Source organism: Periplaneta americana, chromosome 6, assembly GCF_040183065.1.
Source record: "Periplaneta americana isolate PAMFEO1 chromosome 6, P.americana_PAMFEO1_priV1, whole genome shotgun sequence".
NCBI lineage: Eukaryota > Metazoa > Arthropoda > Insecta > Blattodea > Blattidae > Periplaneta > Periplaneta americana.
In genome coordinates this window covers 129,443,614-129,471,584 of record NC_091122.1, presented here as the reverse complement: position 1 = coordinate 129,471,584, position 27,971 = coordinate 129,443,614, and the positions used below count along the sequence as shown (strand labels likewise).

Below are 27,971 nucleotides of genomic sequence, written 5' to 3'. Positions count from 1 at the left end.
CCGTTCAGGACTGTTTCGGATTGTGCTGGAATGCTTTTTCTGTACTGCGCATGCTCACGATAGTTACGGACGGTTCCTGAACCTTATCACTGTCCCAATTGCGGTAATGTCAGTCCGGAAACAAACCAGCCGGTTAGTTACCTTCCTGTCGCAACCCGAGAGAGACAGAGAGAGAGAGAGAGAGAGAGAAGGGGGGGAGAGTGCGCGCGCGTGCGTGTGAACTGAGGAGAAATACATATAGAAAATGGAGAAACATCATTTCTAGACATTTCAACTCTATTGTTTGGAGTAGCTAGACATAACGAGCACAAAAGAGTAGGCAACCTGTCTGACTGTACTTATTTGCTCTAATGATGGAATCTGTATGTAGTTCCAAAACATCGGCCTGGATGGCGCAGTCGGTAGAGTGCTGGCCTTCTCTGCTCGAGGTCGCGGGTTCGATCCCGGCCGAGGCCTGTGGCATTTAAGTGTGCTTAAATGCGACAGGCTCATGTCAGTAAATTTACTGGCATGTAAAAGAACTCATGCGGAACGAAATTTCGACACACCGGTGACGCTGATATAACTTCGGCAGTTGCGAGCGTTGTTACACAAAACATAATTTACAATTTAGTTCCAAGACATTCGAAATGTTAAGTTCTAGTCGAGGACATCGTGGAATACCCAAAGGTATATTTCCGATAATGTATTATTTTAAATTAAAAAATAGTACAGTATGCAACGAGCCTATAATGGTAGTAATTAAGACGCTCGTATGAAAATTATCATTATAGGCAAGTTTCATACGACTTTTTATGCTCGACCATATTTCTAACTTGAAATTATTCATAAGTATTCATGTTATGGTTATGTAAGTGAGGAGCGGAACTGACCTGAATTGTGAGATGTGCATAGACGCGAAAGTATTGATTTTTTCCGAGGCACGAATGTAATTAACCTTGATATAATCTAGAGAATAACATGAAGATTAGTCTTGATATAACCTGGAAATTGATTTAGAATTGAAAAACGAGATGACAAATTGAATTTATTTGAATATTATTGACAATTAACGCTAATTATTATAGTAACAGAACATAACCTTCTGCGACAGTATTGGATTTCCAGCCTCCGTGACTTTTCGCTAATTGTCTTTCGATTGCATATCCGAGAATAATCGATACTTGCGGTTTTATAATGGTACAATGGTGATTTCTCATTGGCTGAACAACTGAATTATAATGAATAGGTATGCTTTAATGACGTGCATTAAAGGGCTACTACCAAGTGTATAATTACTACATTTCGGCATGATCGAGCATAAAATGCTTTAATTTGAAGTTCGGATATAATTTGTTTACCTGAATTTTATTCAATGCTACTCCCACGACGGTATCAGTCTCTGTATCAATTGCAACCACAGATACTCCATCCTCCGCAATGGCGCTCAGAAATTCTTCAAATTGCTGACAGCTCTTCTCGCTCTGTGACATTTCAACTACAACGCTTATTGTTTCGTTCACGAAGAAAGATGTCCTCATGACCGACAAAGCTGCTCGAAGATGTTTGGACTCCAATGTCACCCATTTAAATTTCTTGTCCTCACTCTCTGCCCATACACGAGGTGCCATCTTCCTGAAAACATTGAAAGTAATGAACGAAAATACCAAGGCTGGGGCATAGGTCATGACAACTATTCTTTCCCCCCCCCCCTAAGTTGAGCGATGTTATCACCAGAGCTAGGAAAAGTTGGTGCCAAAACTGTTAAGTTGTGTGAGCTTGAACTATATCTCTACAGAATAAAAAGTAATAGCGCATCTCTCAATGTCAGTGAACCAGAACGACAAACATGTACAGCCGGGTGGTATACCTTATTTTATTTCAAGGAGTACAGTTCGGTGGCTCCTTTGAACACCGAACTGCACTCCTTGAAATAAAATAAGGTATAACTAAACATGTGCTCCAATCGTTCACAGCTTTAGAACAAGAAAATAATAAACGAATAATATAAAAAATAATAATTTGTAATTATAAACTTCGTAAATCAGAATCTAAAATAATTTACGGAACAGATGCATTATAGGGGTCACCCATCACACATATACGCAAAAAAGGTCAGCGGAAGTAATGGTTCGATTAGAGTTTTTAGTATTCGATATTCGATAAGCATTAAATGTTACCAAATTAAAAAATTAAATAGAAAAATTTAAACAGTTTGTTACTACTGATGTGATTTTAGTCACTTTGTATTATATTTGTGGTCCAGGGAAAATATATTTTACCATTACTGCAGTTATTTCCATTTTGAAGTAGGCTACAAGTCAACAATATAAAACTGACTTAATTTAGAAGTTGGCAACATATTTTATGTCTATTATATAAACAATACATATCGATAATAGCATTCATACCATTCAGCCAATAAGGAGATTGGCCCCTATAATGCATCTGTGCCTAATTTACCATAGGCCTACATCTAAAAATAACATACGAAGTATACAATTATGATTCTAGCCTCATTATAACAAATAACAACGAACATTTTCATTTTATCTATAGTAATGTCACAAGAGGCCTGAGATTTGCCGTTAAATCCACGAGCGAAGCGAGAAAAAAAAAATTTGTACTCTGAAAATTTTCGTTCTACGTCACAAGACGTTACTGGAGAAAATCTGAAATATGATACAGTATATATCTTACTATCATCAGGTGAACAACTATTTTGTGAATCTAATAGCGTGTCTCGTATGTGACATAATATTAAACCCATAATTGTTTTGAAAAAAATTTTTCATTTCTATTGTAATGGCAGCTAGGAAGTTCGTATCGTAATTCTGATGTTGAACTTGGACTGTAACGCAACCGAATGCATAGCAGCACAAGACGTCAACATTTAACGAAGAATAATCGGGGGGAAAAAATAAAAGTGTTACACACTCCTGTGTGCATAATTATTTAATAACAGATGAGTTTACTTTTTTGGAATCATGCATAATATTAACATTACGTGAATAATACAATAATAACAGAATAGCTCACTTTGTTCAGAACCTAAAATATTAATATAAATTAACAATATTCCTCAAACGATTGACGACTCTATACAGATCCATAGAATGCCACTATGCGTTATTTATGTGAACATTCTGTGTATCGTCTGTAGCGAGCGGGAGCAGGGTGAAGCGTGGCGATATCTACTGTTCGCGCAACTTATCTGGGCAGCTAAAAGCGGGGTAGCGGGCTGTAGCGAGGTTGCTTGTAGCGGTAGCGTGGTAGGAGAGGGAAGGAGAGGGGCAGCGAGATAGCACTAGGGAACCCAAGTGCCTAGATAAGTTGCGCGGACAATATACTCCTCGCTGTACTCAACTGAAATCTACTGCTTTTGTACGAACTTCCTAGCTCTGGTTATCATCATCATTCATCATCATCATCATCTTTGATTCTAAGTTTATTTTGTTACGTTCATTAGACTCTCTGAAATCTTACAGCAAATTGTATTTATCTTAATTCCATTACCCTAATAATAATAATAATAATAATAATAATAATAATAATAATAATTATCATTATTATTATTATTGTATAGCTTCACCCGCAATCATAGAAATTTTCTCAAATTCACTGCCATTTTATTCCAAATTGTGATGCATCATGTTTGGAAGAATATGCCTTTCTTTTATCGAACAAACAACATTAATGTTGTCCTCAACATCCGTACAGATCATTATTTTAATTAATTATTTTTTGTACTCCAGCATTATAAACAGTCTTCAACGTTAGTCAAAATCGTGCATAATATTTCACATTATTGTACCAGGGCCGTAAAATTTTACCATGCCAACTAAAACGTCATGACTTCTACTTAGAAGGCATAATTTGTAACAAACGTTATAGGGCCTTTGGTCCACTACGTTTCTTCCACTTTTTTTTTTGTCCACCTGGGTGTTCATTTCAAAATGTGTCATGACGTCACTGTTGTGAGTCAGCGATTTGAAGCGAGTTTCAGCTTTTTTGTCAGAGAAGTTGCCTATTATTCAAGGCGTTCAATCTGAACTTGAGAACGTGTACGGTATAACTTGAACGTCGTAGCAACAGATGGCGGTCTGTACGGTCTGTGTGCTACCATAACCTCTTTCGAACTGTGTTTTGCGCGGGCAAGTCGTACGCAGGGTATTTATCATCGGTTGCAACATTCCACAACACAAATCAAATGCTCCGTGTCCATGTTGATCGTCCAAGTTAATATCAACGAATACGTAAGTAATCGTCTTGACCCTCTCCACATATCCCGATAGTAAGAAAAAACTTACCTCAGTACGTGTTTCCAAACAGTTCACATTCCTGCCACTACCAGCGTTACCATACGTATCGGCAGGTACTCTTCAGAATGAACGCCGTACTTACTAGGCAACTTCTCTGGCACATAGGTAATACGCCTCTGTGGAAGTGTAGGATGATTGAATTCTCTAGGCTCAACGACTAGCCACATGACGGCATACAGTGAACCATGACACACTTTGAACTGAACATCCAGTATTTCATGATTCGTCCATTAAGTTTTGTCCACTGACCATTTAGTCCATTCTCATGCTTCATCCACTATGGCAAAAAAAATATATGACATGAAACATATTTTATTTGGTGAAAATGTTATTTAGGCTATTTAAATTTAGATGTGTTGTTGAATGTACATACTGTTTGTATTATAAACATGATTAGTCATCATTTTCTTCTTTTTGAAGAACTTCAGCAGTTAATTTTTAATCTACATGAAATTCCTCTCAGATATGTTTCCAGCCGGCCGTCGTTCTCGTAGTCTTCATACCGTGTAACTATTTCATGATTATTGGCATAATATGTCTGACTTAATGGTGCACGGGCTTGCGTGTGTCCTCCCAACAATATTGAGTAATCAGCTGCCCATTTGATCCCTGTTCATTCAGCAAGATTTCCAAAAACTTTCAAATGCTGGGATGATGAACAACCATGAGTTTTTGAAATTTACTATGCCAACCTTCGACGACATTGTTAGTCCTCTGCTCCCCACTCAAGACTGCTTCGTACACATTCCATGTTTCCGGTGTAAATCTTGCATTGCGCCCCCTCCTCCTGTCTCTTCGACGAATCCCTGTTACATAAACACTTTCCACGATTCTATAATTTCTTCAATCTCTTCTGTTGCTCTTTCTACCACAACAGCAAATATTTCGAAAACATCTTGTAAAGGTAAAAATGATAGCCCAAGCAACATTGCGGCATCTCGGTGACAGTCACTGCCTGCAGATCTATTCCAAGATGGACGAAAGGTTGTGAACATAAAAGATGTGGACAAAATATATGGATGGACGTAAATTGTATGGACCAATCGGTTGTGGACAAGAGAACGTCGACGAAAGTGAGTGGACGAAAGATAATGGACGAAATAAATTGTAGACAAAAGGTAGTGGACGAAAGGTCCGCAAACCGTACCAAAAAGTTAATATTATGAAACGATTTGCCAATGCTAATTTAATACATTATTGTTGTCATAGTAACTTCTTTCTTCATATACAATGATATCAAATTATTCATCATTACAAATCTGATGTTATTTCTTTATTAATTACTAGCCGTACCCGTGCGCTCCGCTGCACCTGTTAGAAATAAATATAAAGTAATTACATAATTAAAATAGGACGTTTGATCCAGGGAACAACTTTTACAACAGCGCAATATAATCTGCTTCGCTCATTACCCAATTTTTTTGCATTGCATTTATTGCATATATATTTTATGTATTTTAAAACGATTCAATTGAGCATAGTTAAAATTTGAATTATAAAATAATGGATTGCTAAGCTAACATAATATTACTGCATACTAAATCAATACACTCTCGTTGTTCGTTAATTCTCTGAGATTAAAATTAGTGTACATAAATATTATTTTAAGAAATACAGAAAACGAATGTACAAAATAGCCTATCAAATTTTCTGTGCATAAGAAGCTATTTTAATCTTACCTGTCCTCGATTTACTCAGACGTTACTGTAATAACATTATAGCATTATGTCCATCTAGAGAAACTACACTTTCCAATGGTGAAATAATAATTAATTATACAAATCGGCTAATTTAGCTTCTAATATTACTTCATACTAACACAGAAACATTCTCTGTAGGCTATGTTTAATAGCTTTCGATTGTTAATGTCCAAGGCCCCTGTTTCGATTGTTGTTGTCCAAGGCCCCTTATAGACGAAGTCATTTGTTCTTAATTCATTGCACCGTCTTAGATGGCGTTATTTTAATATTAAAACTCATTTATCTCATTAAATATCAGTGCTATCAAAATTTTGTAAAGAATAAAACTTATCGGAAATCATTTTTAAAGAAACTTTTGTTATGTAATATTTTTCACAAAAAGCAATAATAAGCGAGATATTTCGATTTATTTAATTCAAGCCCCCTTATAACCCCCTTTTAAATAAAGTAATTTGAATGGCATATAGCCTAAAATCTAAAGTTACAACGAACTTAATTTATATTCCAATTTTCATATAAATCGGTTCAGCCATTATCGCGTGAAAAGGTAACAAACATACAGACAGACATACAAACAAAAATGTCAAAAAAGCGATTTTCGGTTTCAGGGTGGTTAATTATATATGTTACGACCAATTATTTTTGGAAAATCGAAAATTACCAGAAAAATTTCGGCTACAGATTTATTATTAGTATAGATTACAAATCTGATGTTATTTCTTTATTAATTATTATGGTTCTATCATACAAAAAATAACGTATGAAACGCGTTTATAAGGTTATACAGTTATTGTATTCGTCAAAGTTAGGAAATTCATCTCGCTCGTTCCCTAAAAAATGGACTCATGCCATAAAGTACGATATTCTAAACTAGTTTCATAATATACTGTTATCACAGTCTATTATATACAGTCACGAAGGTCAATACGTAGGGAATATGCATCCATAGATAGTTGCTAACCACTAGGATCGCTACTATCGCCTCATCACAGACAATGCGAAATAGTACCGGCACAATCTATTGTTCCTAGTAACCTCAACAACTGAAGTTTCGTGACTGTATATATTATCGCCGCGGCCTCATAGTTAACATGTCGGCATCATACAATACCGCGCGGTGTGCTTTTAAAACATAATTTTGCCGACTGACTGTTGCTCTGTAGGTTTCACTCTAAGCGTCACGTTGTCACGTCTACTTCCTCGATAAGAATGACTAGTTATATTGTTACATGGCTATTATTATTATTATTATTATTATTATTATTATTATTATTATTATTATTACTCGTATTTCATAGACGAGTACGTTGACATTCTTAAGTCTTAATAATAACTCTTTAATAATAATTTTTAATCACATACCTTAATGTTCGTCCTCAGCACAAGACATTGCAACCTCGGTTTTAGTCCACGTGGATTAGACAAGTAGGTGTCATTTAATAATGGAAGCAGCTTATTGGTTGCAATATTGAAATTGAGGCGAGTGAATGGAGCGGCGACATAAGAAATTGAAAACAATAATGCAATTAAATTTCAAAGATCTGCCGAATGTTATGCACGAGGCCGCTCAAAAACCTGCCGAATGTTAACCATGAGAGCGCGGCGATAATACTAGACTGTGTTATTATAATATCGACATTTATGTTATTAAACTTTCCTTGAAAAATGCATTGTTGCGTTTTTATTGAAATATGACAAGCCGAAAGCGCTGAGCGAGCAGCGAGAAAGAAGTATAACAAACGGGAGACAAAGAAGAAAAGAACGAATGATTGGTTTCGATCAGTGTTGCAATCTAACTATATTTTTTTCATGGCTGGCAACACTGCTTTTGATAAGCTGGTGGCTAATGTGAATACTGAATAAGCAATGTATGTGCAAGTGGAAAATTTTCCGGAAAAATATCGGGAAAAATGTTTTTATTTTCTGCATGAATAGATTGTAGAAAAATCGAAACGCAGCAACCTGGCTCTCGGCCCAACCGCTCGCATTCTTCGGATACGCAGAGAGCTTGCTAACAATGATACGCCGGGCATTATCGGTAATTCGATACATCACAAACTATTAATGTAAAATATTACTAAATATGCTAAATATAAGCAGCTAAAACATCATTCACCCAAATTAAGAAGGAAAATGCTGAAACTGTCTCCTTTCTTGTTCCAAACACTTGCCACACCACACATCACTCGCTGCGGTTCCCATTGAGAAATGCAGGCAATGTATTTCATTTTTACAGGTTGTCTGGACTTTTTGGATTATTTTTGTACACTTCGTCTTTTAAAGTTCCCCAAAGATGTAAATCAGGGGGAAAAAACAAAAGCACTCTTTCTTTCCAACATGATTCTGCGATAGCACATACATCCGACGACTCTATGGACTCATTTCGTACAGTATTCGAGGATAGAATTATTAGTAGCAACAACCTCGACCCCTCCGACTTAATGATTTCTCAATAATATATTCACCCAGTATATGACAAGGTACGAACATTCCAAAAAATCGCACCACAGGACAGATCTATGTGTCAGAGAAAAGTGTAGACATTCATAGAGGAAACAATCACCTACTCACTTCGGTCACGGAACCATAATCTTTCTACAAATCACAAGATTTTCCGTTATTTCGTAACTGGTAATATATTCCATTATTTGTTCCATGACACCTTCTGGATCTCCACCTACGTGTAGTGATCCTATACTAAACTCAAAGCTCCAAATGAAATATAACTTTTCGAAATACTTACACTCGGGATGAATGAATCACGAGTCCAACGACCTCTACTTACAACAAACACGTCTGGCAAGATGACGCGATGAAGTGTAACTTTCCGCAAAGCGAGCTGTGTCGCGCCCGCCGATAGCTGGTTCTAGTATACGAGTCGCAAGATAAAGATCATGACACCACCAATGTTCCTGTCATGGAAACAGAATTGCCAACTTTACTTGCAAAAAGCCACTACATATTTATGCCTGCCAGCCTGCCAGGAAGCCGGGAGCCTCCAGAATGAAATGCAATCTCCCGTTTCCCGAGAAAAAAAAAAAACTGATATTTTCCGGAACTTTGTCAACTCTTCTTTTTAATTTCATTTTGTCGCGAACGAAAAGTGAGAATATTTGATTTCCAGTAATTTTGCAAGCTTTACTGTGTTATAATTTGCATGCCGTAGGAAATTTATAAGCTTGTACTGTACTTGCTGTTTGGGAAAAGGAAATTTTACCAATGGAAGAAGTCCATAGGAGGAAAAGACTAACTGTAGTACCTTTCAAGGAATATCACTTTTGTTGATTTTGTACAACATTTTGTCCAATATTCTTTCGATTCCATATGTAGATGAAATTATTGGAGATCATCAGTGTGGTCTAGCCTTAATAGATCGACTATTGATCAGATTGTTTATATTCTACAGATATTGGAGAAAAATGTGAGTATAAGAGCGCAGTATATCAGTTATTCATAGATTTCAAAAAGGCATATGACTCGGTTAAGAAAGAAGTTTTATATGATATTCTTATTGAATTTGGTGTTCCCAAGAAACTAGTTCAATTAAAATGTGTCTCAGTGAAACGTACAGCAGAGTCCGTATAGGCCAGTTTCTATCTGATGCTTTTTCAGTTCACTGCTGGCTAAAGCAAGGAGATGTACTATCGCCTTCACTTTTCAACTTTGCTCTAGAATATCCCGTTAGGGAAGTCCAGGATAACAGAGAGGGTTTGAAGTTACATTCGCTGCTTGTCTATGCGGATGATGTGAATAATGTTAGGAGAAAATCTACGAACTATTAGAGAAAACACGGGAATTTTACTTGAAGCACGTAAAGAGATAGGTTTGGAAGTAAATTCCGAGAAGACAAAGTATATAATCTTCATCTTACGATGTTTGGTGACGTATACACGTCCGTTGATGTGACATATTAATGAATTTAAATATTATTATAGTCACAATCATGCCATAGTATGAAAGAAAAATTTCACAATCTCGAGCAGGAATCGAACCTGCGACTTCCTGTTTTCCGGTCAGGCGCTCTACCACTGAGCTATCGAGTTCGTCTCAAGCCAAAGGCTCGGAATTATCCTTTCATATTGGCGACTCTGTTATAGAGTAATGTCCATAACGTCTGATCTTAGTCAGCACTGCTTATGGCTGGAAAGAAACTTTACAAATGTAATCTTCATCTTACGATCTTCATCGAGGTTGTGAAATTTTTCTTTCATACTATGGCATGATTGTGACTATAATAATATTTAAATTCATTACAAAGTATATGATTATGTCCCGTTGCCAGAACATACTACGAAATGGAAATAGGCCTATAAAATTTGGAAATTTATCTTTTGAAGAGGTGGAAAAATTAAAATATCTTGGAGCAACAATATCAAACATAGCCTAAGTAACACTCAGGAGGAAATTAAACGCAGAATAAATATGGGAAATGCCTGTTATTATTCGGTTGAGAAGCTTTTGTCATTCAGTCTGTTCTCAAAAAAACTGAAAGTTAGAATTTATAAAGCAGTTATATTACCGGTTGTTCTTTATGGTTGTGAAACTTGGACTCTCACTTCGAGAGAGGAACAGAGATTAAGGGTGTATGAGAATAAGGTCCTTAGGAAAATATTTGGGGCTAAGAGAGATGAAGTTACAGGAGAATGGAGAAAGTTACACAACGCAGAACTGCAAATATTGTATTCTTCACCTAACATAATTAGAACATTAAATCCAGACGTTTGAGATGGGTAGGGCATGTAGCACGTATGGGCGAATCCAAAAATTGCATATAGAGTGTTAGTCAGGAGGCCGGAGGGAAAAAGACCTTTGAGGAGACCGAGACGTAGATGGAGGATAATATTAAAATGGATTTGAGGGAGGTGGGATATTATGATAGAGAGTGGATTAATCTTGCACAGGATAGGGACCTATGGCGGGCTTATGCGAGAGCGGCAATGAACCTCCGGGTTCTTTAAAAGCCATTTGTAAGTAAGTAAAACTACCTAAACAAAGAAATTACAGAAAAGCAAATTTAGAAACAATGACAGTTTATCCTGATTTCTGTAAAATTTTGTTCGAAGAACTTAACAGGTACGGCTCAATTGTCCTTATCAAAATTTTATCATCCTTACGTTACGTGCTTGTTCAAGGCCTTTCTAAATGTAAGGGGGTCATACAGCGATAATAGTATGTTACGATGTAAGGTTGGGAAATGCTTTTTACGAAATCGAGGAAAAGTTTGAAAAAACGAACAGAGCGAGTTTTTCAATTTCCGAGACATTAGAACGATTGATATTGCATCATGACACGCTACTAGATATACATAGAGCAGAAGTCACCTCATTAACTTTTAAAAGTTTTGCCTGTGTTCTTGATTTTTAAAGGAGAAAAAATATCTTATATGTTACCAGAACTCGTCAAGTTTATTCGATTATTTTTGACAACACCTGCGATCTACAATGGAACAAACACATCTCAATGCCATAGCAATTTCAAATTGTCATCAATATCTTGCTAATGGACTGAATCTTGATAATGCACAAGGAAATCAGCAGGGACACGTTTGCAATATAGAAGAATTTGATAAGACCAGTCGAACAATCTACCCCCTTCAGGATAATGCAAAAACGTAACATGGACGCAATTAAGGTAGCCTACATACAGTAGGCCTGTAAGTTTAAGCCTACACGTAACGTAATAGTGTTAAATGTTAACTGCCAAAACATTTAATATCCGAAATGAATAACGTTAACGTTAATTGTAATTTCAATCTTTGGACAGAAAGTAATGCTTAATTATATATATATATATATATATTTTTTTTTAAAGAACCTACATTTTGAATTATCCTAGCAGTGTACTGAGTGTAATGTGTTTTGACGGATAACTCTTATTATTCTGTAACTTACATTTTCAGTTATTGGGGGGAATGTTTTCTTTATACCGGCGCCTCTGTTACTTACAGATATCTTTTAGAGAATCCGAAGGTTCATTGCCGCCCTCACATAAGCCCGCCATCGGCCCCTATCCTGAGCAAGACTTAAGGCTGGTTCACAATAAACCGGAAACGGAAACGACAACAAAAACGAGAACGGAAATAATGTTAAAATGAATGTATTTAAATGTGAGCATTTACAATAGTTAATTGTGAATACATTTAAATGAATTTATTTTAACAATATTTCCGTTCTCGTACTCGTTGTAGTTTTTGTTCCCGGTTTATTGTGAACCAGCCTTTATTCAGTCCCTAGCATCTTAGGAAAGTCGAGCGTTGAGGTAGTTCTGGTGATGTTGGACGTGAAAATGGTCGAATTTGTAAGGAATTTTTTGCGGAGATGGTTTTCAAAAGTTGAGGGTTTTATAGGGAATATTTGAAAGAAAGGAAACTGTTGGGAAATGTGGTAAATTACTTTTGAAATGAGAGGTACGTGGTAATGGAAGTGCAAACGTTGTGATTTCTAGTGAAGGAAAGAAACGTAGGGACATAAAACACACGATGCGATGTAATGTGAAGAACGCAAAACTTGTATTAATTCAATAAACACTGGAATAGAGTGAAGCACAACACATACTAACGAAATAGACACGACATTTCTATACTGTAACTCCGTTTACACGTCGGTCATTACGCCAGCTCGTATTGACATTACAACAAAAGTAACCAGATTTTTAAAATCCTGCTGAGATTCGTATACGCAAGGCATAACGAAAGCCTAAACTAACATAACCTGATCTAACCTAATCTGTCACAGATTGGTATATGCAAGGTATAGCCTGAGTGTACAGTCGTAGAAAGAAGATACTTTATAAGTTCCAAAAAGGAGGCAGTGCACTTGATCAGAAGATGAGCGACCTGGTTCACAAGATAACTACTAGTTTAGGCAATAAAATTAGTTTTGTTTCGTCGTGTGTCTGATCATGCGCACTGCCTGCTTTCTGGAACTTGTCTGTGTCTGTGCGACGAAACTTTTTCTAAGACTACACTAGCATGAAACTTAGTCACCTAAGTTATTTTAGTATTACATAGGAGACAGCTTAAGGTGTGGGAATTGGGAAGGAAACTATCTCAGCGCTCGTTTAACCGCATCATATAAATTTTAAATTATGTTTTATTTAACGACGCTCGCAACTGCCGAGGTTATATCAGCGTCGCCGGTGCACCGGAATTTTGTTCCTTAGAGGTAGAAACATATTATTGCCACGGCACGGCACGAAATGTGATTTCCTGTGCTGTCACGTTCTGCATTCAATGTGTGGTATTCGTTTTCTCCATTTATTTACGTTGCTTAGAATCACACTGTTCCCACGCCACGGACGCCACGTCCTCTCCTGTGTAGCACTTGTACCATCACGTTTAGATTTTCTGTCGCACCGGACATTGTTGGACGGTGGAGAGCACGTGCAGGTTCATTATGGAGGAATATATCATTGAAAAAGTAAGGCAATATGAATTTATGTATAATTTTAAGTCATCCAATTACAGAGACTTAAACATGAGAAAAGAAGCTCGGGAGGAAATAGGAAGAGAGATGAATATAAGCGGTGAGTACTGTATGTTAACTTATTTCCAAGAGCTATTCCATCTCAAATCAAACGAAATATAGAGAAAATTGACCTTAAAATTTCTAAATACATTGAAACTTTTTTTGTACGTAGAGAACAGTGATACATTGAGTATAAAAAATGCGAGGTTTTTTACTGATCGATTTCATCCCATCATGGGCCATAAGTAAATCATCGATTCAACTTAACCTCATTATTACTACTATTTTATTATTATTATTATTATTATTATTATTATTATTATTATTATTATTATTATTATTATTATTATTTTAGGAGGTACATCAGTGTAGATGCGACAATACACATAAAAGTGCATATTAACAATGACTACAACAGCTGTACTGTAGACATTAATCTTAATTTTGCGATCTACCTCGACGAACAACATTTAATTGCCAAGGCACTGAGCCTAGAGAATTAAAATATTCCTTGAAGTTTTCTCGCACTTGAAAAGACTCGTGTGTACTGTTTCTTCTCAAGTGGTCTAGGTTTCTTAGGGCACAGGTTGGTAGTGAAAGTGCCTGCACATCAGGCTCAAACATATTGTCTTTACATAGCATATTATGCAGGCAGCTTGACGCAAGTACAATTCTATCGACCATGTTCGGTTGTACCTCCATATATCTTCGAAAAATTCTCCAACGAGCAGTCAAAATTCCGAATGCATTCTCGACCACATTTCTCGCTCGGGAAAGTCTATAGTTGAAAGTCTCTTTTGCTTCGTCTCATCTAAATGGTGCCTGCCATATGGACGCAAAAAATATTTTTTTAGTGGAAATGCTTCATCCCCAACAATTGTGTGTGGTTGTGGCTCCCCATTTTCAACTAATGGAGCATTTTGTGGCACATTTAAAGTATTAGATTCCAGTTTTTTCCCAAAGCGTGAATTAGCAAAAACACACCCATCACTGTTTCTGCCGTAAGAGCCTACATCAATTGTAATAAATTTATAATCCGCATCAACCAGAGCATTTTCGATGTCTTCTTCAAACTCTGAAGAACTACTGGAACTACTAACCCATTCACCTTCCATCTCTGCTACAGAAAGCTACTGAATAAAATAGCGACTGAACAGATTTTAAGTTAAGTGTGAAGTGGCATGGCGTGGCGATAATGTGCACACAACGCGACACAGCACGTGCCTTCCAACTTATATGATCTCATAGGAGAACACATGCCGTGGCAATAATGTGTTTCCGGCTTAGGAGTTCTTTTACATGCCAGTAAATCTACTGACTTTAGTCTGTAGCATATAAGCACACTTAAATGCCATTGACCTGGGCCGGGATCGAATCCGCAACCTTGGGTACAGAAGGCCTAACCGTCTCATATCCCACCTCCCTAATAATAATAATAATAATAATAATAATAATAATAATAATAATAATAATCTACTTCTGATTGAAGTTTTGGCTGATATGTACTGTACATCCTATTATCAGGTAATAAATACATCTCGTTTGACGGTATGTGTCAGAAGAAGAACAATTATTGTTAGTGTAATATGTTAACTGCTCAGCGATCTATGCAATGGAAGGGTAAAGAAACTGGCCACCCTACCTCGTTAACTCCTGGATAATTGGCCGAAGTTACGCAATAATAGACCAAAGCGCCAAAAACCTGTTTCTAGATATTGGCCATTGAAATAAATCTGTTTTATTTTATAAAACATTTTATTCAAGAAGTATTACTACTAGGTTCAAAAAGTTCCCGGAATTTTACTACCATTTTTCGTATTAATATATAACAAGGGATATTATACATTTGTTTTGTTGGTAACATTCATGATGTCATTTTCTTTAAGTGTGTTGATAATGGCGATAGTTGGTTTTGAGTTGTAGGCAATTGTTTATCATAGTGTTTTGTTTGTTCGTCGCATTTTGTAATTATGTCCACAGAGCAACGTACAAACATCAAGTTCTGTGTTTTGATACACAAAACTCCTGCAGAGACATTAAGATTGTTGGAAGAAGCATATGGCGAAGCAGCTCAAGTGTATGCCTGGCATAAACGCTTTTCTGGTGGCCGCGATAGCATCAAAGATGACGTACGCAGCGGCCGACCAACAACTGCAACAAATGAAGCAATCGCTCAGCGTGTGCGTAATGTTGTGAGGGACGACCGACGTAAAACCATAAAAGAGATAGCAGCAAAGGTCGGAATATCAGTCGGAAGTGTACACAATGTTCTTCACAAGCATCTCAACATGCATTACGTGTCTCAGAAGTTAGTTCCGAAAATGTTGTCGGCAGAACAGAAAGAAACAAGAATGACTCTTGCTGGGGACATGATCAGTATGGCTGATGAAGATGGTGATTTCTTAAACAAAATTATTGCTGGTGATGAAACTTGGTACTACTTGTACGACCCAGTCCCTAAACGACAGTCATCTGAGTGGAAATCGAAAACATCTCCTCGGAAGCAAAAATTTCCTAGGGACACTTCCAAAGGCAAAGTTATGTTGGAAGTTTTCTTCGACTCTCAGGGTCTCGTCCACCATGAGATAATTCCAGAAGGTCGTACTGTAACGAAAGAATTGTACGTAGAAATCTTCCGTCGCCTCCGGGACGCAGTGAGAAGGAAACGTCCAGAAAAGTGGGTAGAAAACAACTGTTTCCTTATGAATGACAATGCACCTGCTCATCGCGCAATTATTGTAAAGAATTTTCTTGCCAGGCACAACATAACTGCTTTGGATCACCCACCATACTCTCCTGATCTCTCACCACCTGATTACTTTCTGTTTCCCCGTCTGAAAAGTCATCTGAAAGGACGGAGATTCAATTCTGAAGAGGTTATCGCAAACGCGACGAGAGCACTAAGACGGGTTTCACAAAATGGCTTCCAGCCTGCTTCCAGGAACTGTACACGCGTTGGCAAAAGTGTGTTGTTGCGGAAGGCAACTATTTTGAAGGGAATGCTGTAGAATAGTGTTTAAGGTACGTTGTTTCTATGATAGTAGCAAATTCCGGGAACTTTTTGAACCTAGTATGTATAACATTTACACTATTACAAAAAAAATAGCACAAACAATACCAAAAAAGGCTAACCGATTTTTAATAACAGACCAGCAGTTGAATTAATATTTCAAAGCAAAATAAATGAATGAATTTTATGCAATGCACGAATTTTTGCTTATAAATAGCAGCATCGCATTCTTGATTTTTCCCGATTTAAATTAGTCTGCCATCAACAGATTTGTACAAATATCTCATTTTTTTTTTCAAATTGTCGGTTGTTCTATTATTGCGAAACTCCGTCCAATTGTCTCATGAGTAATGGCCGTTTTCTGACAGTTGACTGAATAATAATAATAATAATAATAATAATAATAATAATAATAATAATAATAATAATAATCACTATTTCAATAAGGTCGTCACTATACAGCCGCACACTTATGTCACAAGCTTCCTATAGAAAACTTTCTACAAAAACCTACGAATGTTATGTCTCCCCTCTTCACAATATAATTCCTTTAAAATCTATGCACAGTGTAATTTTTTGATATATCAGTTTTCCATTGGAACCTATTAATGAATGGCTTTACTTATACTAGCATTAGTGGATTCACTGGAGGGCATGATGTAAATAATTTTACTTTTGCAATGTTAACACAATTAATATCTTAATTTAAAAGTATACATACTTATCTTTTGGTTAATGTAGTCTTTGCACTTAATACTTCTTGTTGAACTTCAATAAAAAAAACAGTGTAGTATTCAGGAACTGTCAATCGCGTTTGTATGTTACTAGAGCACTGACCCAAACTGAACGACCGACAGGTCGGCTGTGAATACGTACGAAACTGTAATATAAAACAGTTGAGCAGCGTGCTTTCACGCTGTGCTGTGGCGGTGCAGTAGTATCAGAGCACTTTATTATGTAATGACAGCGGCGGTGCGTCCTAGTTTTTTTTTTTTTAGAAACGTATTTAAACAACATGTTCCATTACAGTTTGTAATACTACATGTTCTGGTTTACGTCTATATTGCCTGGGATGCATATTAAGTTGAATTACAGTTGTGTAAGTTGATGATTGATGAGCTACCATATACCTGATTGTCGACTAATTACAATATAAGCTTGTATTATGCCGCTATTTGTATGGAATGCCTGAGTTAAGTAATGTTGTACTTTGTACAATTTGGCTTTTTCTTCTTAATAAATCCTATTCTGTCTTACCTAATCTACGTTTATGTATTTACACTATGTACAGATATATGCTTATTACTACTTTGTGTTCTATTCTACTTTAATTGTTTGTGAAGTCAATTGAATTCATAAATTTGCAAAAGTCTTTTAAGAATCTTTTTGTTAGGTCTCTTCTATCTGGTAGCCAAATTCCTCCCTTGGTTGTTATGTTTGTCTTTCCATGTTGTATTTGGAGCATTCGAGCAGAAGATGGTCGACGGTTTGATCTCCTCTTTCACAGGGGAAAGTTGCATCTGGTGTTATGTGGAATCTCTATGCGTTCAAAGGTTCAGAGAACCCGTAGGAAAAATAATTTAATTGTTTAAATAAATTTATTTATAATTTACACTATCATTCTTTGTTATATTGAATAAGCAGTCGCGGACAGCCGATGAGGGGTGGTCCTCCAGCTTGGGAGTTGGGCGAAGGGCTAACAACCCATCACCGTAAAAAAACAGCTTGTTACGAATCCTTCAAATAAGCCTCGGAATGGGACTGATTCTCTGGCACGACCACAGGGTGCTTAGGAAAATATTTGGTTCTAAGAGGGATGAAGTTACAGGAGAATGGAGAAAGTTACACAACACAGAACTGCACGCATTGTATTCTTCACCTGACATAATTAGGAACATTAAATCCAGACGTTTGAGATGGGCAGGGCATATAGCACGTATGGGCGAATCCAGAAATGCGTATAGAGTGTTAGTTGGGAGGCCGGAGGGAAAAAGACCTTTAGGGAGGCCGAGATGTAGATGGGAAGATAATATTAAAATGGATTTGAGGGATGTTGGATATGATGATAGAGAATGGATTAATCTTGCTCAGGATAGGGACCAATGGCGGACTTATGTGAGGGCGGCAATAAACCTCCGGGTTCCTTAAAAGCCAGTAAGTAAGTATCATTCTTTGTTTCTTGCTCATTTTTAATAAGTTTACTTGCGGCTCTGATCTATTTTTGTCGTATGAAAACCTATGAACCGCAGAGATCGCACACATAAACGAATACATGCTTACTAGTTCTTCCAAGGTTCATTTTCTCCTCTGAATCTTGCCGAGCCAGCTTCTGGACTTGCGTGTGGGGTGAGAGGTAAAGGGGAATGTTGCATGGCAAACGTGTGGTTGCGCTGGTGTTTGGACCAGCGCAGTTGTAGTCACGTGATCGTGAGACAGCCGACATGGAAAGACTTCGTGATACAAACCGGAAGTTAGATCCAATCTGTAGCTGAGATCATGCTTTTAGCACATGTACGTGTTTGTTATTGATTGTTGTATTTATTAATGGTCTCTTATAATCAGTTAAATGTCCATTTAGTATTGCTTGGTGTTTTAGTCTTAATATATTCATCTGTGAGTGTGATCAGTATTAGTTTCCAAAAAAAAAAATTATTAGAATTCAATAAATTTTGCAAACAAATTTTCCAGTTTTAATCTTGGAAGATAAGGCCGTGTCTCAAAGCTACATTTTCAGCTAAAGTGAACTAGATTGTTGACTAAATAGCCGGATGTGACGTCAGAAGTTATGATCCAAAACTACATAGTGCATAGCAATCAAGTCCGTAGTAGCTGGTAAACGAAAATGCTTGCTTGATTGCCAACTTGTTCACTAAACAAACATGGATACCTCATTATCAATTGAGGTTATGAAATCTGAAAATGTTTTGGAAGTGAAGTAATGTAAATATAATGCAGAATAGCACGTTAACTTTGAACACTGACATTGTTAGTACCTGCTGTAGAATGTTTTAAACATTATTGTAATATATTACGCCCTTATCTTTTTCACATAACTCGTAATGAAACTGCATTAGGGCATTGCCTTCTTAATTCAGTGCTGCACCGTGATGTCATGGTTTTTGGAAAAATAGTCTATGAAGAAGGCCGTGTTTCAAGGATACATTTCCAAAGCTCCCTAGTGTGTAGTTTACAAGTCACCTAGTTGCTAATCACTAGTGTATAGTTTGGATTTGAGCTTTGAGACACGCCCTAAGTGTAAAATAAAGAAGCTTGGAAGGCCGTTACCTTAACTCGATTTAAAACAAGCACAAACAAACCGAGGTAAGACATCTTGCAAGGCTTTCAATGTAAAAAAAATATGAAAGAAACAGCTGGATTTGCGGTTGTAAATCTACAAATAAATTATTTTGTTTCCCATGTCTGCTATTTGCTAAGAGTAAAGATACGAGCTGGACATGCACTGGTGTGTCAGATTTAAGCCATTTGACAAAGAAAATTAAAGAAGCATGAGAAGTCTATTGCTCATAAGAATGCTTGCCTAGATTTATCAGTGCTTAGAAGAGCAGACATTAGGCAACAGCTTAGCTCAGCTTTCAGGCAGAATATTGAAAGACAGATGATAACGTAAGGAAAAATCGCTATGTTATTTCAAAGATAATTGATCATCATCAAACTCATTTTAAGGCAATTATCTACTTTAAAGAACTGTAGTATTTTTTTTATTTTTCTGAAATGAGATATTATTTAAATTGTTGGAAAACTATCTAATATCATAAAAGTAGTGAACCTTTTGCCATTTTAGGCACGAACCGCCACTGTATAAGGAAGATCTGTAAGTGGTTACTCGGGACAAATAGGAATACCGGTAAGGTAGAAGTGAAACTGCTGGGTTTAATTTTATAAAAGTAAAATTTTTCCTAAATTGAAATATAACTCTCGTCATATCGGTTCAAAGTCGCCTATGGCGGTGACCTACGGTTATCTGATATTCATATCACACAACCACTAACTATTTTAAACGTTCCACCAAATTATCGGTATTATATTCGCACGAATCCCCCTCCCATCTTTTTTATTTCTATTGTGTTTAACGTCTAGTTTTACATGTCAGGTTTCATGGGACCATGACAGAAATAACACAAAATGAATTTTTAATAAAATTATTTACACTTTAGGAAAAGCAAAAGCTAAATGCAAGTAAAATTATATTTTAGAACTTTAATTAATTCCTCTGAATCTACGTATTAAAAAAATAAAATAGTTGTTGGTGCATTTCCGATGTATTTAAAGTCCCTTAACATTTTTCCTTGTAAAATTTTCCAATGCAACACACAGGGAAGATAGTATTTACAAATAATTGATTCCCCATGTTAAATCCTAAAGCTGCATCTACACGGTTCAATTTTACATGCAATCTAGGAAGAATATTGAAAGAATTTAGTTTAAAACGAGCGTTCAATTAAGATGTATGAAGATTTTGTCTCTACACGGTGCGCCGTTTTGAACGTCACCTTCATTGCGTCCAGTGGCGTAACTTACACCCTCGCCGACCCCGCGTTGCGGGGGGGGGGGAGGCCAGGGGTGTCCGAAAACGTTCAGTGGTTACTGAGGCTTGTTTGAAAATGAGTTCGAATTATAGTTGAAGGCCCACATTATGTATTTTTCATAACGCATAGCCACTCTGTTTACTCTCTGGCATATGGAAATCTGTGGTAACGATCACATCACTGGACCCGAGGATGTGCATACAATGATCCAACTGGCAGTACTTTGCATCATACACCCCCGTCGATTGCCTCAGTAGACTCGCCCACAACTATACTGCAGTGACGCCAACGTTCAAAATGTGCCAGAGTGATTTTTATGGCTGGAGATATTGTTTCTCGTGGTGTATTTTCATGTCATCAGGTTGCCAGCCGTAGTCGCAGCATATGAACAGTAAACGCACATTGAAACAAAGAAGTTTTGTATAGCAACACGACTGCTTGTTACTAGATTTAATTCATCATTTTTTTCGTGTTTTGTGACAATGAAACCCTTTAAAAGTAATTATGAACATTTGGTGCAGAAAAAAAACTTGAAAAATATGTTTCAAAATTGAGTAAAATAGACTCAGTATTTCGACCAAGTAGTCAAGCACAAACTAGACTAGGCGGCATTTCGGAAGGCGGTCAGCTGCTACATGCGCCGTAGTATTTCTGGTATGTGACGTCACAAACTTGTACAGGAGAAGCAATCAGAATCAGTCTATAACAAGTACTTCCAGAGTTCGTTTGTTCACGTGTGAGTGTTTCAATACAATGAATAAGTAAAACTAACATTTACTGTGTATGTGTAAGATAAATAAATGGAAGAAGAGACTGTAAAAAGACAAGTATTGCACAGGCAGGTGCGAAAAATAGTGTTTAAGGTGTATAATTATTTTTATTTTTTTTTTATTTATCTTGATGCTGGCTGCAACGTTGCCGATGCGCAAGAAACGACTGCAGAATCATGTGGTGTGGGATTGAGAAACGTTCAAAGAATATTGTTAGTGAAGGAAAGAGGGTTTGTTTGGTGTCATGCTTACAGTAATCAATGGCTAAGGTCATTAATGTCTTTTGATAATCTAAATTCTCTCCTGCGCTATTTGTATTGCACGTGCGCGTGAAGTACGATGTGGCAATGTTGTACGCTGCTTTACTCTCCCTATCTGTCTCTCTCGACGCAAACGCTAGCAGACTACCGCCTTCCGAATTGCCGTCGACTCTACCTGTTTCAGTACCATGACTCAAGAAAGACTTAGTGCTCTCAGTGTATTAAGTATTGAATGTGAAAAGGCCCGAAGACTTGATCTACATGATTTGATTGAGTCATTTGCTTCTGAAAAGCCATAAGGAAAAGCGCTTGTTGAATTAAGCTTCACGTTAAATTTATCTTAGGTAGGCCTGTTATTGTGTAATTATAACCTTAGTAAGGTAGTAGTTATATCATTAAAAAATTTTTTTTCAGTTCTGTTCACTTAATTTTGTTTAAAAATGGAGTATTTTGCTATGCTAAATAAAATTGTTTTATTCAAATTATATGTAAAAAATAAAATTACGAAAATATAAAACAAGACAATAAGGAAAGGGGGCCCAGCTATAAAAAGTTACGCCACTGACTGCGTCATATATTAATTAATATTAAATATCAATCTTGCATGCATTGCTTGGATACGTGAAGTTGAAAGAAAAGTTGAACCGTGTAGATACAGCTTTATGTAGGTCTGTAGCGGACTGTTCTATGCACTTATGACTGTGTTCTCTTATCAGAAATATACAAAGAAAGACGGCACGAATATGTCTTTCATAGGCTCGCATCGCTACCTGGAATAATATAGTAAAAACGTCCCTCTCGCATGCAAAAGGAAATCGTATACAGACAATAGACGCACGCAACGTTATGCAACACAGTTCATATGTATTGCGTTGTATCGATGGTGTACAGTAGGCCTCCATGAAGCCTTGACAGAGAAAACTGTCTTTGTATTTGAGAGATAGGGTGGGTAATGCTAAGTGTCCAGTTACGAGAAGGGGGCTTGCTTAATGTACTGTCATTGTCTGGATTGCCTGACTTACAATATTAAAAGGAAGGAAGTCTCCACTTTTCCGATTGAGGGATTCTCATACGTAGATGAAAATCGGTAATAGAAAATGACACATATAACCTTGTCTTAACTCGTTTGTAACAAATCAGTTCTTCATTGTGTACCAGTAGGCCTAATATTGTTGATTATAGTTTATTTCCTTTAACTACCATTCAAAAGACACACACACAAATGAAGCCATTTACAATGCACCGAAATAAGAAGCTAAGCTTTCATTTCCTGCATTGTACAAAAATACATTTTTATAATCCGAAAAGAGAGAATATCAGAGGCCAATTTCACTATTAAACTTTGCAGTTTCGCTACATTTCACTTCGCACTTTTCATTTCATTCTGCAAAAGCTACGCAGGCCTGTCAGTAATAAGGTTTGTTCCAGCAGGACGCAATTCAGAACGCTTACCGAACTATAGTCGCGGCTGTTATTTCCAGCGTGACTCCGCCTCTTTGCTTACGTCTTAGGAAGTGAAGGGTCTATAAAGTCTAGGTAGGTAGTATCGTTCGCCATTTTTGTTCTTTCGTTCCCGAGCTACCATACGAGGAATCTATTTGCCACACCGTTAAACACTATCATGTCGTAGCTCCTATGATAATAAATCAAACGCACTGTAATTCAGCAAATAATTGAGCGGCAAATAACGTCTTCGTGTGCTTTCTGCGAACGCCTACGAAAGAGCCAAAATGGCGGGCGATTACATTAAGTATTTATCGAGCCTTAAGAAATGAATAACGTCTTCATAAGCGAATCACAAGACGCACACGTTTAAATGTAGCCGACCTGCAACGCAATTGGCTGCCGGAAATTAGAGCGACGGGACTATAATACCGAACTTCTTTCGACGCATGCGCCAGCTGTGTACGGTGTCAGAACGACATTCGCGCTCGAACCTCCTGACGTTGCAGGTGTGTCCGCTTATCGGCGATAGCCAATAGCGGCAGTGCTGCGTTGCAGCATATGGGCACGCAGACTCGCCGCTTTGAAAGTTTTAAAATCAAATAAGTGCGCTTGAAAAATTGGTATGTTGTAGGAACCCTGCATGTATATATGGTGAATGTTCAATGTTTCTGAACACACAGAAACAAAAATCAAATTTCTACCTCCAGTGGTTCAAATTTTATGAGTTAATACAGTAAAATCCTGATAAGACGCTGTTCAAGGAACCGTGTATTAACCGGGACCACGTATTAGGCGGATATACTAATTTTGACTCGTATACAGTATCTATTAGCATTTTTTTTATTGAAATACATGATTCATGAAAGGTAATACATTATTTTTCAATTATGCAACTACTCTACTCTACGTTAAAGATATTTACGGTATGTACTGTACTTAATTCTTTCGAAAAAAAGTCTTTTAAAGTTGTTTGCCGTGTGCGTGTTCTCCAAGTCTTCATGTTTACCACACTTCAGTTTCCTGCGCCTATATCCTCCCGACGTCGCACATGCAGTGATTGTGTAGCGATTTTTTTTTATTATCGTCCATAATGTCGATGATGGGATTCCTAATGAATCAGAGAGTTGTTTCTGATTAAGAGTAATGTTTTCATTGTACTTTCATAAGATTTCCAATTTTTCCGACACAGACAGCGCTTTTTCTAGAACACTCATTGTAATCAGACTCACAGACACTTCAATACACTAAAGGACAACAAACTGACCAGAAAAAATTTTCATTCAATGGCCAAAATGTTTCATTGCTGTTACAGTACATTGCTGAAAATTACATCGAAAATATTCAACAAAAGTACCGTATTATAAGGGACTTGAACGCAACAAATGGAATATTTTATAAAGACGTTATAAATGAAATGTGCAGGCATATAATATCTGTTATTTTTGCAAAAATATGCTTTAACATCATGGACATAATGCTATTTAGGGCCATGTTAACTAATTTGTACAGAAAATTACTATTTCAGATTAAGCCTATCATTCAGTTTATTATATCACACTGCGCCTTTGTGTTATTCGACAACTTTATCAACCCTAATAAAAGTAAAACTATTACAAAAACTCAGCAAATATGATTATTTACGTCTCATTCAACTAATTTTTCTGTATTTCGTGACTTTTAATTTCATTCGATGCAATCTGATGATATTTGTTATTATTATTATTATTATTATTATTATTATTATTATTATTATTATTATTATTATTATTATTAGATAGATAGATAGATAGATAGATAGATAGGTAGGTAGATAGATAGATAGATAGATAGATAGATAGATAGATAGATAGATAGATAGATAGATAGATAGATAGATAGATAGATAGATAGATAGATAGATAGATAGATAGATAGATAGATAGATAGATAGATAGATAGATAGATAGATAGATAGATAGATAGATAGATAGATAGATAGATAGACAGACAGACAGACAGACAGACAGACAGACAGACAGACAGACAGACAGACAGACAGGTAGGTAGCTAGATAGATAGATAGATAGATAGATAGATAGATAGATAGATAGATAGATAGATAGATAGAACTTTATTGTCGATGGCATAATGTATGCATAGACATGGTCAAATATATATAATTACAATTTAATGTAAAATAAGTCAAATATATATTAAAAAAAACATTATTCATTTCAAGGGCCCATGCGTGCATCCTCAAGACTGTAGGGACACAATTTTATTAATTTCGTTTTTATATAATTCCTAAATTTCAGAGAATTATTTGTATATTTGATGTCATCAGGCAAAGTGTTGTATATTTTGATACCAAAGACCATATATGTTCTACTAGTGTTTGTAAGGTGGTGAGCTGGAATATTTAAACTATTTTTGTTACGAGTGTCGTAGGTATGGAAATCACAATTATGATGAAAATCAGACAGATTTTTTTAAATTAGTAGTAAAATATTAAAAATGTATAAACCATAAACAGTAAGAATATTATATTGTAAAAAATGTTCCCTACAAGAGATCCTACTGTCAACACCCGCTATGCATCTGACAATACGCTTTTGAGTAATAAATATATCATTCAGCATGGTTCCAGATCCCCAAAAACAAATACCATATGAAAGCCTCGACTCGACGTGTGCGAAATAATAAGACATTAATACATCGTAATTTATTATCGTCCTCAAAATTCTGATTTGATAACAAATGCTATTGAGCTTAGAAATTAAACTTGTGCAATGGGGTCTCCAAGACAAACAATCATCAAATGTAATGCCCAAGAATTTAGTAGTTTCCCATTTACATAAGTATTGATCTTGAATAGAAATATTGATGTCCTTCAAATTTCTCTTCTGAGAATTGTAAAAGTAAATGTATCCGGTCTTATTAACATTTAAGTGAAGCAGATTGCTATCAAACCATGTTTTGAGATCTTTTAACAGGTCACAACAGGTTGTCTCTAAATCCAGTTCCTCTCCATCTTTTACAATGACAGAAGTATCATCAGCATACATACACATAAAATGATTTCTTACATACATGGGTAAATCGTTTACATATAAAAGAAACAATACAGGGCCCAGAACAGAGCCCTGAGGAACACCCACATCGATATGTACATTCTTGGATCTATATTTATGTGTAAAATTATTTATTTTATGATCCTTGTGTAGTATTTCCACATATTGATATCTGTTTTGAAGATAAGAGGCAAACCATTTCAAAACTATCCCACGAATACCATATCTTTCAAGCTTAGCCAGAAGAAGGTTATGATTCACACAGTCGAAAGCTCTGCTAAGATCGCAAAAAATTCCAACAGGAGGCTTACCATTATCAAGAGCAGACAGAATTTCATTGAATACGCTATAGATTGCAGTATTGGTGGACTTTGAGGGTCTGAAACCATGCTGATTATTGACTAAAATATTAAAACTATCCAGGTACTTGAGTAGTCTGTCTAGCATGCAATATTAAAAAACCTTAGAAATAGCATTACCAATTGCAATGGGTCTATAATTTTCCACTTTCAATTTATCAGATTTTTTAAAGACTGGAATAACTTTATTAAGTTTTAATTCATTTGGAAATATACCTGAACAGAAATACATGTTAATAAGGTATGTAAGTGGTTTAATTATAAACTCACTACCTATAATAATTAACATAGAAGGAAAATCATCAGGGCCGGATGAGAATTTACGTTTCAGTTTAGTTTTTATAATTTTATGAACTTCGGACTCTGAAAACTCACTCAAATATATGGATTTGTCAGTAGACTTAAAATTACTAGCATTGTGTTCAAAATTAGAACCATTTAAGTGAGAGATAACTTGTGCTGGTGCATCTTTAAAAAATTTGTTGAAATTATCAATTATATCTTGAGGATTTTTCGTGATAACATCATCAATTTTCAGAGTAATATTTTCATTTTGATGATTTGTTACCTTTCTGATTATTTTCCAAGCCATACTACCTTTATTCAGTGCATTATCCAACATATTACTGTAGTAATGTCGTTTGGTGTTATTAACCTAATATTCTATGGTTACGCTTAGCATTTTTATAAACAATATCACATTCCGGATAAACTTTAGATAGAAAAAATAATTTCTTAAGATACATGCTTCAATATTTAACTTCGTTGTTAACCCAGTATCTAGAGGATTCAGAAGATTTACAGAATTTGACAGGAAAACATATGTTAAAATAATACATTAATACATTATAAAAATAACTAAATTTATCATAGAAATGTGATAGTTCGAAGACATCTATCCAATCCTCTCCTGCCACCATATTTAAAAATTTCTCACAATTGGTTAAATTAAAAATTATTTTAGGATATACAGAATTATTTCTAAATACATCATTACAATAAAATTCATATAAAATAGTACGATGATCAGAAAACGTATTGTCAATGACACAGCAGGTGTCG

At 36.1% G+C, this 27,971-nt stretch overlaps 1 protein-coding gene across 5 annotated transcripts in view; it reads right to left on the bottom strand.

Annotated features, from left to right (window-relative positions):
* The window catches only part of LOC138701731 (uncharacterized), a 55,267-nt gene that overhangs the window by 16,193 nt on the left and 11,103 nt on the right, over positions 1-27,971 (bottom strand). Inside the window, exons 1-2 of one of the 5 annotated variants that reach the window (XM_069828947.1) lie at positions 17,199-17,356; positions 1,341-1,614 (exon numbers count right to left, since the gene is read on the bottom strand). In XM_069828947.1, coding sequence (XP_069685048.1) covers positions 1,341-1,610 — 270 coding nt within the window. In that variant the 5' untranslated portion in view covers positions 1,611-1,614; positions 17,199-17,356. Of the gene's footprint in view, positions 1-1,340; positions 1,615-8,744; positions 8,929-17,198; positions 17,357-27,971 lie in introns of those variants that run through there. The other 4 variants (XM_069828948.1, XM_069828949.1, XM_069828946.1 and 1 more) reach the window with 4 other exon arrangements.